Raw genomic sequence first — 19287 nt, 5'->3', positions numbered from 1 at the left:
ATTAATTTTATCTATGAAAGTTTTTCTAAATTAGTAAAAATGTATTTCCAAAGGGATGATTCATTAAATTATATTTGGGGTGTGTTGAATATATTGGAACAAAGGAATCTAATTGTTTAAATAATATTTACGCGATTCTTAATTCTATGCATATAAATTGTTTTAAGTTATGAAATTTATATTAAATATTCTTTATGTCAAAAAAAAAAAAGATATTGAATTACCTAACTTTATTTATGTACTTACTCCTTTATGGATGAAAACTATAACTAAATTGTTAGTTAATCCTGCATCAATTGATAGGTGTGAAAGTTGTAAAAGAAGTATAAAAGGGGGTGTTAAATAGAAGTATAAAAAGAGTTATTAAATATTCTGTTTGTTATAGGTTATAATGTATGCTATAGTATAGCATAATGTTTTCATACTACGCAATAATTTATAGCACAAAGCACAGACTATGTTTCCTCGATATAAAATTTATATTTCAGAAAGTATGGTTTTTATCCCACTTACCACGCATGTCTGACAACAGCCTGACCCTTACTACTTACACTCTGTACAGTCTGCTTCCCTTCTAACCTAACCTCTCCTTACTTGCTGAATTCATCGATCAAAACTGCACATGTCGTTACACTCACTATACATTTCACACAAGTATTCTTCAACGATTTCAAAATAATTTTCTCCTTCCAAAAATTCGCAAATTTTTGTTTTATTTTCCTTTAAAACCCACTATTGGGTTATTAGCAGCATGCACATTGCTGCATATCAACAGTTGGTAAAAGTAAAAGTAATTCACATAAATGTACAAATACAACACATGTTCTTATACTTGAGTACTTATAATTAGAATTTAAGACTGTTGCTAAATTGTTGATCATTGTTTATACAAATTCAAAATCCTACGTATGTCACTAAGTACGATACAAATTAACCCTTTTCCGTACTTTAACGAGCGATGATTACTCGTGATGAAGATTTTGGCCCAAACATGAATATCACGAGTCATACTCGTGAACAGAAGATCGGCCTGTGTATATATATATAGGATTTTGAGGTTTTTCGAGGACTTGTGAGAAAGTCGTCGAAGTCAGAATTCCTCCAATGGCGAAGGTGAGAATGATGATCGCTACAAGCCCAAACGTAAACATCACGTGTCAGTCTCGTGGACAGCAACTCGAGCCAAACGTAAATATCACGGAATGATATTTTGCCAGTCATCAGATCCCAATTAAATTTTAATTCCTATCAGTCCGCCACGAGAGTTGGTCACGATTCTTATTATCTCCGTTACAAAGCAGTTTAGTTATTGTTTTGTTGAAGTTTTTACTGTTTTCGAGCATCAGTCTAGTCTGTTTCCCACGCGTTAACATCTACCGTTTGGGTCCAAATTTCGTCGAGCTAAATGGCACGGAAAGGGGTTAATTGCAAATGCGAATCGTTATTTTCAAAAACTTTGCGAATGCAAGTAAAAATTCGCAAGTCGGTAGTTTAAAATCCCTCGATTCTCTGAAAATTCCATAGAAATTATGCTAATGTTTGATATCGAAGAACAGAGAACCTATCAGCGCGATTTGCAATGGTCGTAACGTCATTCTTCTAATTTAAACATCGCGCGTGTGGAAAAGTGTGACAAGAAACGAAGGAAAAGCGACACGTTATTACTCTCTGGCAGCAAAAAGATAAACTCGTGTAATGCAAAAGAGCGCAAGTGCTTCCGTGACCATGGTTTCCGTGCTGTATCTAAATTAACGATTCGTATCTTGAAAACTGTGTAAACGTGCCCTCTTATTTCCCTCCTCGTTCCCTCTCCTTTTTCTATTTAATTCCTATACGTATGCGGAGGTGTGCATCGCATTACACGTGCGGCTCACGGTTCTTTGCATAATGTCTCCGCGATATAACGGAAGCTTTATTTCACGCATACCACCTATCAGAACGATAGAAAAATCGTAACATCTCGCTGTGTTTCAGAGGAGAACGGGCAACAACTGTCGCTTGGCAAATATTCGTGCTCGAATTCGATACTCTTTCATTTTTCTCGAGATTCCGAGATAAACGAGTGAAACTCGTAAACTGTTTGCAAGTAGAAATAACTTAATATTCGAATAATTTTCAGAAAAATAATCTGAAATTTCATTGATATCGCGTGAGATTCTGAAATAAAATCTGCCTTTTATGTCTTAATTTTCTATATTTTCTATGTTTATATTTTCCACGAGCTATTGAAAATTATTATAGTATGATAATTATTTCATTTTTATCGCCAAAATCGTAATTTTTCGGTTTCTTAATTGTTCAATTTAGACTGTGAAAGAAAAACAAGGTAACACAGTGAGGAAAAATAGTACATCAATTTTTAAACGGTCGTTAGAAAGAGGAGACTTTCCTCGATATTTTCACTATAAAATGAAATCGCGCTAAAAATTTTCAAAGCTTCATAAAATCGTTCGAATTTGTAAAATATTTTAGAAAGACAGCTGTGTGTTAAAATAAAAAGGTATTTAAAATGTTGAATCCAGGGGCGTAAATATAATAATTTCACTGTCCAAAATCAACTTACGATTAGGTAGGCTGTTATACCATTTCCTTGGACGAGGTTCCTGCCAAATAACAATTTTTCAATTAAAATTTAGCGATTCTCTGATTTCATGGACGAATATATGAGTCGTTCACTGCACAAATCGATTAACTCCACTTTTTGAAAAATTTTAAATATAAAAAGTTATAACTATACCAGGTACTTTGACACTTAAATTTACAATTTTTCAAAAAGTGGAGTTAATCGATTTGTGCAGTGAACGGCTCATATTACGCTACTATTTTTCAACAGAACTCAACACATCTTACAAATCAAGCCACGATAAAATCATGCCACGATATATGGCACAATAGATTCACCTAACTTCATCCCCACTTCTCCGCCATGTACCTTGTCACGGTATCAGTTCTCCAAAAGTCGCAGCAATACTTGCAACCGACCAATCCGTCCATCGCTAGTTCGAACCATCTCTCCGACAATCGTACTCGTGACATCCGATCTGTAACGGTGCCAGACATGAAACTTTCCAGAAAATTTCCCGAGATACGCCCTTATCTCTTCCTCAACCCTGCAACAATACCTCTTCCGTCGTCACAGCTAGGACCGGTTGAACTTGTTCTTTGATTGTCAATAGCGGCGCCTGCGTTTATCGAGAAGCTGACCTCTTATCATGGCTTCGTTTACAATTCTACGAACGTGAGCATCATGTGCTGGGTGGAGTGCGCGCCAATGTGCAACATCTCCTGGCTGAGGGACGGTATACCGATGGATTTCTCGAAGACCAACCGATACTACGTGTCCAACGTCTATCACCAGCCTGATCCGCGAACGAACGATTTCGAGAGCATACAGTCGACCCTGATCTGGAACCTGACTGCTTGGCCTAATGGCCAGTTGGATCGTATCGAAGACAACGTTAAGTTCACCTGCGAGAGCAGCAGTAATGGCATCGGACCTGGAGTGAACAGTAGCACCAACCTGCACGTGGAATGTGAGTTTATTTGACTTTTTGTACGTGTAGAATGAGGTTAGGTTTGTGGTGATTGGTTGGATCGTGTGGGGTTTTTGAGGAAGCGTTATATACAGATGGTCGAAGATTATTTTGTGAGAAGGATTATTAGATGTAATGAGACAGCTTGTGTAAGATGCCTGGTACTATTTTTGAGAATAGTCTGATTTTATTAGTTTATTTCTTTTTTTAACGATGTAGGACGAGCACACAAATTTGTTGGATTTGGTACAGCAAGGGTAGAGCTGTTGTCCCTCTTTATTTAATAATATTTGTTAGATATTGCATAAAATACAGTTGAGAACTCTCTTTAGCAACGCTCACGCAGGATTCTGTCATAAGACTCTTCTGACATTCCTTATTATATTCATACTCATCACACACTCGTATTACATATTGTCTAAAAATTCCGAATTTTAGGAAATCGTTCATGATAATCTAGCATAAATAAATTCCGAATTTTAGGAACTCATTCGTGATAGTTTAGCACAAAGAAATTCCGAATTTTAGGAACTCATTCGTGATAGTTTAGCACAAAGAAATTCCGAATTTTAGGAACTCATTCGTGATAGTTTAGCACAAAGAAATTCCGAATTTTAGGAACTCATTCGTGATAGTTTAGCACAAAGAAATTCCGAATTTTAGGAACTCAATCATGCTAACCTAGTATAAACAAATTCCGAATTTTAGGAACTCAATCATGCTAATCTAGCATAAGTAAATTCCAAATTTTAGGAACTCAATCATGCGAATCTATCATAAACAAACTCCACATTTTAGGAACTCATTCGTAATAATCTAGCATAAACAAATTCCACATTTTAGGAACTCAGTCATGTTAATCTAGCATAAACGTCCTCTCCATGCACTGTGACACCGTTCCAAACACCCGTCAATCGCACTGACAGTCGCTCAGTCCACTCGCCAATGCTACAACAACGAAACGTTAAACTCAACAATGTTAGTCACAAGCGAAACTGTGAAGGATGTCGGTTTTAATATCCGAGCATTACCGAGGCATTTTCAAACGCATTGCAGGGAAGTAGCCAAGTTCAGAGCAATAAATCGGGCGTGAACAGCGCACGCCAGAACACGCACAAATCTTCGAAAACTTGGCCCCGGAAGATTTGTAGGCATCGAAATGTCGCGACTGGTTTATGTCTCCAACGCGTTCCCATGTCGCTAGGATTGCAAATGCCCGAACTTAAATTCGGTTAAGTACTCGATATTGGGTGGAAAATGACCTGAGAATATTGAGCTCTCTTCTCGCATCGATCGCTTTGCGGAAAAAGGATAGAAATGTAGCTTTAGAAAGCTTTTATCTGTCACAAATGTGGTTCAGAGAGAGGAAACGTTTGCGATGGATAATTAATTGAAAAGTTAATCCAGTGCACGTGTGCTCGAAGTTTTGCAACTCAATTTCCTCAGAAAACTTTCGGGTCTTTTTGACCAAACTTTTCGCTTTCTTCGACTTATTTCTACAGGTAAGATCACCCATGGGTTGGGTTAGGTAACGTTAATTTAAGTTCACCCTGTGTATAAATTGCACGAGAAATCGCGAAATTATGAAACAAGATGACGAAAACGTAATCAAAAATATACAAAATGGCGGCTTTGAAGTTAATATTTCGTTGACTATCGTAAATTTCAGGAATTGTGAAATCCCAGGCAGGGAACATACAGCGAAATAATTGCAGAAATATGCAACAGACGATTGGTTCATGAAGGATTAGCTCTGAATCGTTTCTATTAAATCGTTCGGTGATAATGGAGGCTTTGGTAGATGACGATGATTCGAGCGACGATCACGTGAGGCATTAATAAAGGGAAATTGATATCCCAGATTTCGATAGTTATAATATATAGAGTGGGTCAAATTCCAGGTCACATTTTCGCAAAATAAAATTTTACATCATCGCATTTTAATATTTCAAAACGAGAACAAAATCGAGATAAAACGCAATTTTCAGAACTTATGCTATGGTAAGATCGGATTAACCCTTTGCACTCGGGTGGCACCTCTCAGTCGCCATTTAATCAGGTTCTAAAGATGGCTGTTAATTAATATATCAAATTTACAATTACCCAAGGATACGTGGAATATCGAAGTAAAATAATTTTTCGTCTTAAAGTGTAGTAAAAATTGGATTTATAAGTCGAACTTTTAACTTTGGTTATATTTTATTTCGAGAGATGCGTGATGCAGACGGTGGGTTGTCAAAAAGTGTCCCGTCAATCCCGTCAGCTAGGTTTCTATAGGTCCTATGACAACTCATTGCGTCACTCAACTCAGCTTCGAGAATTGATAAGCTGGATGGTTCCTGGAAGCAAACATATATCCCTATACATGATAACGCCATCCAAATGAAGACTCTTCTCGCAAAAGTGCAAACGATTTCTTATTAACCGCTTTAAAAATATCGTCGACCTTATGGCAGAAAATCTTCGAATTACTAGTTTCCTATAACGAAAAAATCGCCGAGTGCAAAAGGTTAATAAATTAAAAGGAACTTTTGACTCCGATTATATTTTTATTTCTTGGTGGTATGAAATAAACGGAGGCTCGAATTCTTCTATGACGCGTGGTGCAGACAGTGGACTGTCAAAAAGTGTGCCCTATCTAACCCTTTTTATAATCTCTATGATAACCCACTCTGTCACTCAACTCAGCTTCGTGAATTGATCGGAGTGACGCCATCTAAATAAAGATTCCTCTCGCAATACTAGCCTAAATAATCGCAAAAACTTATTTCTCAAAGCATGCATTAATCGCAATATGCTTTTCGTTAAATAAATCATCAGTTCCGCTGTCGTTACCTATTTCCGATTATTTCAAATATATTTATTATTCATAACAGTTACGAACAGCTGGCACACGAAACGTGACTTTTAGCTCACTCTGTATATCACTGAAGCCGCAAGTTAGTACTCGAATTATGTTCGAGTTGCTCGGTTGTCGAAATCGATTAGGTTAGTTCGTAGAAATTTCGCGGGTTGCTCGGAGTTCATGTTTGAACTGTACCAGCCCCTAAGACATACTGATGTTTAACCTGGATTTACTAATGCAATACGCTTCTTCCACTCTGAAACGTACCCTCGTTGCATCTACTCTATCCTCTTCTAACTTCGTCTGAATCATTCTGCTATCTAGAAACTGTCAAAATCACCTGTTACCTTCGATACCCTAAGAAAAATATAAAATTATGTAGCAACCCATCTCTATTGGCGAAGAAGGAAACTATTTATCCACTGTTAGCGACGTTAACACTTTGCCATCCCCTGTCACGCAGACGTGACTTTGGTTCAGCGTGGCACAATGCTTCCATTATGCTTCCTTTTACAATACTGCTTTTCGCTTGTTTAATTCCTCGCGATATCCTTTCAATGAAATCGATAAAATCGCCATTTTCTTTCAGACCCGCCGGAAAATGTGACGATATCGAAGACGATGATAAACGTGACCGTGGACACGATACCGGAAACGGTGACCTGCGACGCGAAGGCAAATCCGGGCCCCATATTCCGCTGGTATCGGGTAGGATCCACGGACCTCATCATGACAGGCCGGGTTTTCGATTTAAAGGTCGCAGTGCCGAAACGCAGCAACGGAACGTACTATTGCAATGCATGGAATCGCCACGGAAGCTGGAACATTACCTTCGTCATGAATGTTCAATGTAAGTAAAGAAACATCCTGGCGTGCAAGCTTCCAGTCATCTCGAGTGACGTTCAAATATTGAGAAAGATTTATGTTCCCGTGGCTGAGTGTTTTCTTCAGGGGGGACCGGAGCAACTGCAGCAACGATTTTCTTCTTTATTTTTTCGAATATTTCTTTCCTTCGTTTCTCTTTCTTCCTATCTTTTTATATTCTCCCGTAGTTTTTCTGCTTCCTCGAAGAATGTTTATTTCATAGTTTTAAGAGGAGAAACGGTAGGTAGCATTTCGGAACGATGAAGAACGTAGTTTCGAGATGGAATATTATGTTAATGGGTTCGGAGACGGTTATTTAAAATTGGACGTTTTGCTTCTTCATGGGGATGAAGGTGTATACCGAAATACACTGATTTGCGAAAAATAAATTTAACGCTATAATTTGTGAAATTATAAATAATACTTAGAAATAGTTAAAGGATAAAGATATTCTTATATCTCAATGTTGACTTTTATTAAGATGAAGGAATTTTTATTATATTAGTTTGAGTATCCTCATTTATTTATAATATAATTATCTATCTACTATATTTAACACCAGAACTACCAACCCAGTGCAGATGACTGGTCCCAGAATTTTCCTTTTTGCAATCACCGAACACATACACCTGCTTTAAGAATAAAATTGGTAACAACTCCATATTATGAAAGAACTGTAATCGATATATTCACTCGTATTCATCGTACCGCTGAAATTACTATAATCTGCCTACCCATTAAAGATCGGTAGTTCTAGTGTTAAGTCGACTATAGGACTTCGAAGCTATCGTACTCGCCTAATCGATAAATCTGAAAATTTCTTTTGCCCCTAACTTTCCACATTCCACTAGTAATTACCAATCAAAGACCATTCGAGTCTCCTGACTCTATTTGTCTCTACTACCATTTTAGTGAGACCTGAGTAATGATTAGCAATTGAATACTGTAAGAGTGATATATTTGTAGCGAAAATAAGGGGGTAATTTATATTTGTGTCTATTGGAGAATATTTCCTACGAAAAATATTAAAATTAATGTTATTTGTGATATTGGTTAAAAATAATAATTCCTGTTTGGAAAATATATGCTACAAATCTGTGTAAACTTGTATATTAAATTTATTAGAAATATTGAAAGAATTGGAAGTGAGTTGATAATTTTGCTATTCCGAGGAATATAAATATTTTCCGGTGCATTTGGCGCTATTTTCAGGAATACTGTTCCTGTTATTACCTTAGTTTAACCTATACTCGGCCATTAACCCGGTACGTGATGGATGATGAAGAAGAGAAGTTGAAAATAGACACGATATAAACTCCTCGCGTCCAGATTGAAAGTTTGCAAGAATCGATTAAATTGTTTAAGACACGTTCGGTAAACCGAGAACCGGTAGGAACTCGCTCGAAATTCGTTTGGATTGAGCAACGTAATTTCGATCAGCAGCGAGAACGTGACGAATCAACCGTGAAATATTTCACGCAATTGCACGTTTCATCCCTTTATCGATTTCCGGTTTCTCTTACGTTCCAATGCTCTTCTTCCACATTTCTGATTTCGTACATCTCCTACGTAATAAAAGCTTATAAACTCCTATAAAATTATCACGATTACGTATATCACGAAATTTATTTTTTAAACTGTGAGAAAGATAAATTTTCCATTCGCTTGCCTTGAAATAATTTTTCCACAAAATACGATACCTATAAAATAAATAAAAATAGAAATAGAAAAGAAAAGAATGATTACTTAGAGGACGCAGGAAGATAAATTTTCCATTCGCTTGCCTTGAAATAATTTTTTCACAAAACACGATACCTACAAAATAAATAAAAATAGAAATAGAAAGAAAGAACAATAAATTACGGGACTCAGAAAAATAAATTTTCCATTTACTTGCCTCGAAATATTTATCTTTTTACAAATTCATTACCAACAAAAAAACAAAAGAATAATAACTTAAAAGACACAGGAAGGAAAATTTTCCATTCACTGATTTTGAAAAATTAATTTTTTAACAAATACGTCATCTGCAAAAACGAGAAAATATACATAAAGAAGAGAAAAGAAGGATAACTTAAATAAATTTTCCATTCGCTTGTTTTGAACTATTTATCCCATTACAAATTCATTACCAACAAAAAAAAAGGAAAGAATAATTTAAAATCACAGAAAGAAAAATTTTCCATTCACTGATTTTGAACAATTAATTTTTTAACAAATACGTCACCTGCGAAAACGAGAAAATATAAATAAAGAAGAGAAAAGAAGGATAACTTAAATAAATTTTCCATTCGCTTGTTATTGAACTATTTATCCCATTACAAATTCATTACCAACAAAAAAAAAGGAAAGAATAATTTAAAATCACAGAAAGAAAAATTTTCCATCCACTGATTTTGAAAAATTAATGTTTTAATAAATACGTCATCCAGAAAAACGAGAAAATATAAATAAAAAAGAGAAAGGAAGGATAACTTAAAAAACACAGAAAGAGAAATTTTCCATTCACCACTTGCCCTGAAATATTTATTTTTCCACAAACACGTTGCCTATAAAGAAGAAAACGAGTAAAAATATAGAAAAGAACGACGACTTAAAAGACACGTGTACGTCGAAGTAACACACGAATGTATCCTAACAAAAGCAAAGTAAGTTGGCACGGCTTTCTTCCTGTGCAGTTAAGCCCGAGTGTCAAGTGGATAGGGAACGAATAGACGACGAGGATTACGTGGTCTGCTCAGCGACGGCCAACCCGAAGGAGACAGATTTCGTTTGGTCATTGAAGAGTGACAATGACACGTTGGAGCAGGTCGCCGAGACTCGCAATGGGAAAAGCTACATCCGTCTCGATCCGTCGGTAACCAATTTCCGGACGTACGTTTGCGTTGCGAACAACTCCATCGGCCATTCCAGTGCCTGCGAGCGCGACGTTCCAGGTACGTTCAGATACTTCTGTTTCTTCTCTGCTTTCTTCCATGATTAATCGCCTTCGAGTGGACCACAAAGAATTTTGCCACGTTCTATGTCGAAGTGATCGATTGAGAAAAATTGAGAAAAATTTGACTATGTGAATATTAATTCTTGAATAATGGAATCTTGGGATCGAAGATCATTCGATACTGTAAATCCTGCGAATTTTGATCTTTCAATTTTTTCCATAGAAATTTTCTTTATTAAATTATATTTTAAATTTGTTATCTTTTGTGAAATTCTAGGGTTAGGTGGTATCTTTTGATCTCACATTTCTGGGAAAAAATTCTGGTCTGCATGAAATTTAATAATGTTTCAACGTGTTACATTTTCTTGATCATATGTTATGTGTTTTGCGAATTGTATATATATAGAGAGAAAGATGTTAAAATAGAATATTGTTTCTATTCGTATGGGTTTGTGAAGCACATTATTAGTAGGTTTAGAGTTAAATTAAATTATGATAAATTACATTTACGTCAGAGTATTCATTGCATTGTAAATGTTAATAGGCCATGAATGAGCCATGATTCAATTATAGCTCTGTGCTTCATATGTATCGTCCTACCGGTTATAAATTAAGTATAATATAATGCTTAATATTACAATTTAATGCCTAATTTTTCTAATAGAGGAGAAGATCAATGTTAACCCTTTGTGGATGAATATTATAACATTCACGATCCAATATTTTTATTTAATTGCTTGAATGCTGCTTATATTTCAAATAATTGTATTATTTCCATCGTTCTTTACTTAATATTCCTTCTTGTTCTTTTTTAAAAAGAATTTTCCTTAATTTATTATTTACAATGATTTACCGTGTATTCCATACACTATTATCTCTTTATTCGCAATACCTTTGAAATTTATTAATGAATATTTATGATAAATCAATTTAAATATCGGGAAAGGGAAAAATTATTCCAATTTTTAGCAGGAAATAATTTATATCATTTGACATTTTTATTTTTGACATTTTTATTTCGATGCTTCTTAATTTCAAAATTGATATTTTTGGTACCGGTGAAACAATATCTCGACAATAAAATGTCACGTGACTTTGTCGATCGTATTTTACGATCTTCCAGTTACCTTACGGACAATTTTTAATGGCCACGTCGGTGTCACACTTACGTCACGCTTCTATCGCATTGAAATAACAGAGTTTTAATGACGGAGGCCTAGTGCATCGCGATGAAAACTCGCGATTTAATTACGAATGGGATACCATTTTCAACCGCTGCGAATTTTTACGCGGAATGGATTCCTTTGCCACAGTCATTTTCCCTCTCATGATATCAACATTCCCATCGTGGCTTTTGTATTATATTTTCCGGCTGTAATTCGCGTGTAAAAGAAAAATGCCCGGCACCGGGAATCTGAAAGCGTGAGATTAAGGAAGCCAAGAATCATCCCCTGGCCTCTTAAAAAATGCCAGACTACGACCGAGTACTTCATTTATTTGTACCTCGTGTTCTTATTAAACTTATTATGTCACCGTTGCTTTTTCTCTTTGGTATTACGTTTACACGATTTTTCATACTACAATTTATCATACTTTATTCGTTACGTGTTATATTCCTTTTTAATCGTTTTATTTTAATACACCAATCGACGAGTACCAGGTATAATTTTCAAATACAATCACTTTGGTGACTAGAGTCCTATGGCAGAAACTAAAACTTTTTTGAATTATGCAGATTTAGCTTTATCAAATTTTCCTATCGAAATATCTTTCAGAGAATATTTTGGCATTTTTTTAACTTTTTATGTTGTTCTTTTTTTATAATTTTTGATATAAAAGAAATAATAATATAGGAAATAAAAATATTAAGAAGTCAAGAATTCGATATAGAAGTTTCGAATTTCATAAAAATTTTCGACCTACGATGGCTTAAATTTTATCGAAGTTAAATATTGCAATATCTTTCAAAATATCAAGCTTAAATTTTTATTTAATGCTGTATAAAGAATTTAAATTTCTCTAACGTAGAAAATGAAATAATTCGACGTAATGGACACGAATAACATTTGTTGAAAAATTCTAACAGATTTGAAATAGTTAAGGTGTCTAAGTGTTTCAAATGGATGTACAAACTGTTTAAAGGGACACACTGCAGATAAATTTTAAACGATCCTTTGCTTAGCATGTACTATCCTCTTGCTCTATACGGGCTGGTGCATTGCAAAGTTACAAAAACGAGATTACTTTCTTGTCAGCGTTATTAAATATTCATAGAGAGATGCTTTACATTTTTACTAAGATCTTTCCTAGGATGAAACTTCATTTTATGCCGAGGCAAAGAAACGGATACTGGTGCACGATAAAAACGAAGCGACTCGAAACTGCGACGTTTACGACAATGGCCCTTGTCGTTCCCTTTAACTGGTCGGTAATCGACATTTCAAGTTTGAACTTTCTATCGCGAATGAAACCTCCGTTATCCATCGAAGAATTCGCGTTTGCGAAATTTTGATCAGCCTTAACACGTTCGTCGCCGCGTCACCCATATCTGGGTGACGGGTATGCTACCGTGAGGGCCCGTCACCCAAATATGGGTGACACTCTTCTTGTTCGAGTTAAATAAGATTTTTAGACGGATTTTTAGAAGGAATTTAATGAATTATAACTGAAATATAAATACAGGATATACAACATAAAAATATTAAAAATATGCATATTATACTATATTTTTATTAACCCTATGAATTTTTCAGTCAAATCTTATTAAATCGAAATGGCTATAGCAATTCAATAGGATTTTTTCTCCTTATTCATGTAAAAAAATTAGCCCACCACTATATTAGTCGAAACTGTCAGTAAAATTTAATTTTTCAGTCAAATCCTATTGAATCGAAATGGCTATAGCAATTCAATAGGATTTTTTCTCCTTGTAAAGGGTGACGGGTATGCTTCCGTGGGGGCCCGTCACCCAAATATGGGTGACACTCTTTTTATTTAAGTTAAATAAGATTTTTAGTCGGATTTTTAGAAGGAATTTAATGAATTATAACTGAAATATAAATACAGGATATCGAACATAGAAATATTAAAAATATACACATTATACTATATTTTTATTAATTATTTGCACTCGAGAGGCGCCATTGATAAAATTTCAAAGCTCGATATTAATTAATATATCAAATTTGAAATAATGTGACATTATGCGAGGTATCGAAATTAAATAATGCTGCGTGTTAATTATTATACGATTTCTTATTTCCTGTTCAAAAAATATCATCAGCTTTGTAACAGAAAATCTTTGAACTCCTATTCTTCTTTAGCCAAAAAATCGTCGAGTGTAAAGGGTTAAATTATCAATAAAAATATTCCAAGCTATTATCGACCAAATTTTATCTTGCTGCAGCATTATTACATTACAACTGAAAATTAAAAAGCTTGCATAGAAAATAAATAAAATTAAATTTCCAAAATTTAAATTCTTCGGCGCAAAGAATTGCACAAATTTTTGAAACAGTTTTTCCAGAAATTATACCTCGTTGATTTATACAGGATAATTTATAAGATACTTTTTATATTAATCACGATGTCGATGCAAAGCAGAAAATTTTTCAACTCGTACCCTTCTTTAATCAAAAAATCGTCGAACGCGAAGGGTTAATTTATATTTAGGATAAAATATTACATTACACTATGTCGCATGGTATTCGTTAGTCCTTTCGCTACTACGGATGACTATAGTCAGTCGCCACAAAAATGGTACCAGAAGTCAAGTCAAATGCTATCGATTCTCTTTCCTCTGTTCGCAATTGCAACCAATTATTGCAATTTTCGCTTTTTTCGTAATTGTTTTGTCATTGGCCGTTGGAACTCAAGTGTATAATCTTAGTTAGTTGTGAGTCGAATGTTTCAGAAGATAGAGACGAAACGTATGCGTGATAAAACTGCAGCAAATTTATATAAGTATAGTGAATTGTTGTATAATTATTTTAAATATTATATAAAATCGTATAGCTCCGAGTTATAAATAAAATGATAAATATTTCATTTTGTACCGCGATCAATATTTTCGTTTCTCTAGCCAGATGAAAGTTGATAAATTTTCATCTTTCCTTATCATTATCTTTACATTAAAATTTAGATTAGTTGACATAAAATTCATTACTGAGATATACATTGATTATTATAGAATTGCTGTGGAACTGAAATCATCAGCGAACAGACTAATATATATATATATAGGATTTGGAAATTTTCCGAGGACTTGAATTCTTCGAAGTCGGAATCTATCTAGTGGCGAGGGTGAGAACGATGGTCACTACAGACCCATCCAAATCATCAGTCCGCTATCGTTCTGGAGCTTTGACAATCGGATTAAGGCCCCGTGAGAAACTCAATCGAATCGCACTGGGCGACGAACGTGTTAAAAAGCCACCCCTACCACCCTTTCCATCTCGCGACATTCGAAGGGGGTCGCAGCCATATATTCGCGGAACATCCATCCACGAAGGATTAACCGACCCATTTATCACGAGTTCGAGCAGTTCCAATAACCAAATTCTTAATTCCCGCGACACTTGGCGATCCATCAACAGGAATCGGTACAACGAGACACATTTTTCCGCGTCCTGACACGAGCATTTCGGTTCGAAGTTGGTAAATTAGATTGGCCGCGGACACGTGTGAAATTCGAAAGGCTAATTTATTCGCTTGAAATCGTATTCGGCCATTTGCATTCCCCTCATTTATTTCTCCCGTTTATTTCGGAAACGTCAAAACGACGACGATTATTTCTCGCGCGTGCGAGGCACCCCTAAAATGACGGATCGCGAAGGGTCGTCAAAGGATGCTCGAAGTCGTTCCAATTAAAATACTACCCTAACACTTTTGTTAATAATATGCAGATCGCATGTAAATGTAGAGTAGGACAAGGATCGAGACGATGAGGAAGTTATACTTTTATTAGGGTTTATGTAGATACGACGTGAACATGAATTTTCAACGACTTCGACCACGCGGATGAACCTAAATGCGGTAGTTTCCTTCGTGTCGATCTGTTCGAGATTCGGAAACTCGAACCGAGATCGAAATCGCATTTGGATGTAATTTTCGTTTCCTTTGGATCATTTTCTTTTTCTTTTTTTCGTTTTTGGTTGATATGGTGAATTGTGAGCAGAATTTCAGTCATCTCTTTGGTAACTTCAGTGTCGTATGATGGGTTTATGTATGATATATTCATAGTCAGAAATTTTTTATTATGAAAGATCATGCTACGAATTCCTTAATAATAAATATTATTAATTTTGTTTTGTTTTTGGAATAAATTATTAGCAGAATTTCGATAATTTTCGTGTAGTTTTAGCATCTAATAATAATCCTATTCGTGAAAACTACGAATATCTAAATATCTCAGCTATTATTATTCGAATTTTTAAAAATAATATAGCTATAAAAATACCGTCAAAAATTTATAATTCGTTGTTATTATTTAATAATTGATTTAAATAATTTCCATAATTTTATAAAGTAGTATAATATTAAATTTTCCTCTTTAATATTCAACCTTATTACCAATCCTGACCCTCGACGTTCTTCCTTCATTTCTAAATTTTCATTTTCCCTTTATTTCTCATATTCGATTATTTTAAATTAGCGAAATTTATCGCGCGGAGGATTCGTCGGTAATCGTCTGTAAAAATACAAGATAAGAGTACGAATATAAATTACATGACAAAATAATTCAAAACGCCTCCACTGGGACGTTCACCCTCCGACTTCTTAAGTGTTATCATTTCTTCCAAGGAAAATGCAACTTTCCCCGGGAGGATATGAATATCCGGGCGATTAAATAAATCTACGATAAACATTTTCATGGACGGTTATTAAAATTTTCATAGAAATAGCTTCGTTGTGCGTTCTAATTTAGCATATCGAAGAGATACGAGTAGCTACTATAACAGAAAATGAAACGAAGTTGGTTCTGCAACGAATTATCCAGCTTGGATCTAAAAATTGGACATTGTTAAAATTATTTTGTGTATTATCGATATTTATTTATAATACTCTTTTAATTAGTTGATAAATGAGTAAAAGATATTGTACACTTTCTGTTTCTTCTTAGCTCACCATGGACATCGAAGTAAGTTCAATCATAATTATTGTGTTATATATAATTTCTTGAAATTAAACCTTATGTTTCGTATATTTCATTGTTAATGGAGTCATACGAAATGAGTAGTTAATTGAGAATAAAATGTAATACTATTGAAAGCTGTATAATAGAAACTAGACTTTGCATCTTAGGAAAATATATTTATGATTGACACAATTGACAGATTTTTATGTTTCATAAACATTTCTGTGTAATATATAATTACATATTACATATATAATATATAAACTAACGTATTATATATATAATATACATTATATCATGTGAACATTATAATTATTAGTTACGTATATATTCAATTACGTTATTACATATTTTTCTGTATTCTGTGTATCTTAAATATTCAAAAAATATTATTTTCCCTAAATTGTCTAAGTAATGGTAAGAAATATAATAGGAATATTAAAATAAATATTGAAATAGATATTAAAATTGAATAAGATATTCCTAGGCTCGTTAAATAAAATTGCCTATTCGAGTTATTTCTTAAATTCTTCATTTTTTTCTCCTTTTTAGATAAAGATCGTCTCGCGAGTGAAGAAAGTTACAAAAGTGGCTGAAAGCAATTTGAAAAATAATCAGCTCGATAAAAAATGATCTCGATTATGTTGTTTCCTTCTCAAGGGGGGAAAGAAGTTTTATGGGTTGCTTAGCTTTCAAAATATTTCACCGGGTTGATTAAAATGGAGCACCCTGTATAAGCGCATAAACTCCCTTAATAAAGGCAGCTTCTGGTAAAATATTATAGAGCAAGGGGAATGGATTAAATCTAAGCAGAAATATGAAAAGCTTCCCTCGAGATCGGTCGTCTCACTTTCTGTATTTATAATATTTCACAGCTGTCGTCGAAATTTGAATTGCAACTGTTCCGCCGACTGTTTTATCTCAGGACAGAGGAGGGCTGCCGTGAAATCTCATTGTCTCTAGTTTCGCGAAAAAATTTTCAAGGGATCCGCGAAATAAAATAATTTCGCTCTGTCGGATTTCGTGGAAACCTCGCGTTATTCCTGATACAATATCTAATTTTAATATTCGACAAGTACAAGCATTTTTAAATCCCCAGGGAAAATTCTCCCTGCTCGAAAATTTAATCAGTGGATCTTTGTAAGCTGCCGAATAAAAGAAATCGTTTTGCTTGAATTTTTTAAAGGTTTTGTTTACGTTAAATCATTTCAGAATTTTTTACTATGTTTCATAAAAGCTTTCGAACGTTTGTTCCATCGCGTGCTATATTTCATGCGGTTTTCTCGATTCAAGAAATAGTTACAGATTTCTAGATCCTCTTCAACGAAATTTCAATCGTTGATTAAATGTTTCGCGATAGATGCAATGCATTGATGAAGAAATAAAAATATTCGCGTGGTTTGAAAAATAGCGAAAGCGTCAGGTTTCCCAGGATTCTCGTATTTTTTGATTTCTCCATAAATTTTTCCCGCATTTATCGAAAATTCGCGAAATTTCCAGGATCGATTATTAATTTTATTAACTCGAGAGGTTCGCAAAGTGTTAATAACCGACTTTCATGAAATTTGCGGAGAGCGTAGTATTTCTTTTTTCCTCCCATTTTTTATCGATTATCGTTCGTATCTAGAGATAAAAAATGGCCCTCAAAATTGTGAATAAAAAACACGAAAACTCTGCGTCTTCCAAATTATTTTCCGTGGATGAAAATATTGTACGTAAAACATGATTCCGTGTAAGCAGAATTAAATTAAAAATAATACAATATTTCGAGCCAAAAGAATGAATTAAAAAATTATCTTGTTAAACGAAACTAGTATTTTACACACGAATGATTGTTTATGAAATAATATATGAACGTGATATTTAAAAAAAAAAAAATTATGTTCGTCGTAAGTTTGATAAAAATCAATTATTTGCACATAAGAAGCTTTTGTTTTAAATCTGTACATATTTCAGGTCACATACCTTGGTGGCAACAATTGGAAGGGTATCTTCTTCCCATAATCATCGTAGCTGCAGTTGTCCTTATACTCGTGATAATCATAATCTGCGTGGTGATCTACATCGTTTGCAGACGCAAACGAAATCAGATGAAATGTAAGTTACACTTTGCTTCTTACTCCGTGACTGTCATTGTGATCGGTTGTTCACAACGATTCGCATGACGTAGACCATCGAATGGACTTTCTTCAAGACACCTAAATTTTTCTCTTTTAATATCCGATATAACTCGCGCAAATTGATTCAATACAGGGGACATAGAAGATTAATAATATGACTATTAATTAATTACACTGTTCAACGGGAATTTTAATCTGTAATATCCATTGGGAAATTGTTGTAGAATTTGCTTTTTTAAAAATGAATCCATATTTGAGATTTCTATATCAACCTCTATCACAGTTTTCGAAAATTGCGAATATTTATCAAAATTGCACGATTTTTGGTTGAAATGAAGTATTATGTAAAAAGCAAGAAGGCTAGGAGGTTAATTGTTACTTTACAACTTAGATGAGAGTATTCTGAGTCTAACAGTGTCCATAACTATAATTATTTTTATTTCTGAATAATTATAATTGGTCATCAAAGAATCATTGATAAATTTGGACTTCTCTCACCTAACTTTTATAACAATAATGAACCACCTGACACTTTTTAATTTTTGTCTGTGAATTAAATTTATAGCCAAAAATCGTGCATTTTTAGGAAAACTCATTTTTCGGAAACTGTATTTTTGATTACTGATTCCTATTCAGGAAAATGAACTCTACAATGGATATTATAATGGATATTACAGATCAGAGAAAAACATAAAATTTGTCGTATAGTATTACTCTAGATCCTAATTACCATATATAACAAAAATTGAAGAAAATAGTCATTGAATATTTTCCAAACATACAAACCAAAATCTTGAAGGAACCCATGTCAGAATCGAACGATCATTACAACAGACGAACACACTTCACAC

General features: G+C 34.2%; 1 protein-coding gene across 1 annotated transcript in view; it reads left to right on the top strand.

Moving 5' to 3' along the window:
* The window catches only part of LOC108553894 (hemicentin-2), a 297689-nt gene that overhangs the window by 97962 nt on the left and 180440 nt on the right, over positions 1-19287 (top strand). Inside the window, exons 9-12 of the mRNA XM_017908970.1 lie at positions 3177-3533; positions 6968-7228; positions 9921-10178; positions 18273-18413. Of these exons, the coding sequence (XP_017764459.1) occupies positions 3177-3533; positions 6968-7228; positions 9921-10178; positions 18273-18413 (1017 nt within the window). The remainder of the gene's footprint in view (positions 1-3176; positions 3534-6967; positions 7229-9920; positions 10179-18272; positions 18414-19287) is intronic.

Source organism: Eufriesea mexicana, unplaced genomic scaffold, assembly GCF_001483705.2.
Source record: "Eufriesea mexicana isolate 0111107269 unplaced genomic scaffold, ASM148370v2 scaffold32, whole genome shotgun sequence".
In the NCBI taxonomy this organism is placed as follows: domain Eukaryota; kingdom Metazoa; phylum Arthropoda; class Insecta; order Hymenoptera; family Apidae; genus Eufriesea; species Eufriesea mexicana.
Note: the sequence above shows the minus strand (reverse complement) of the source record. Positions and strands in the feature narration are given on the sequence as shown.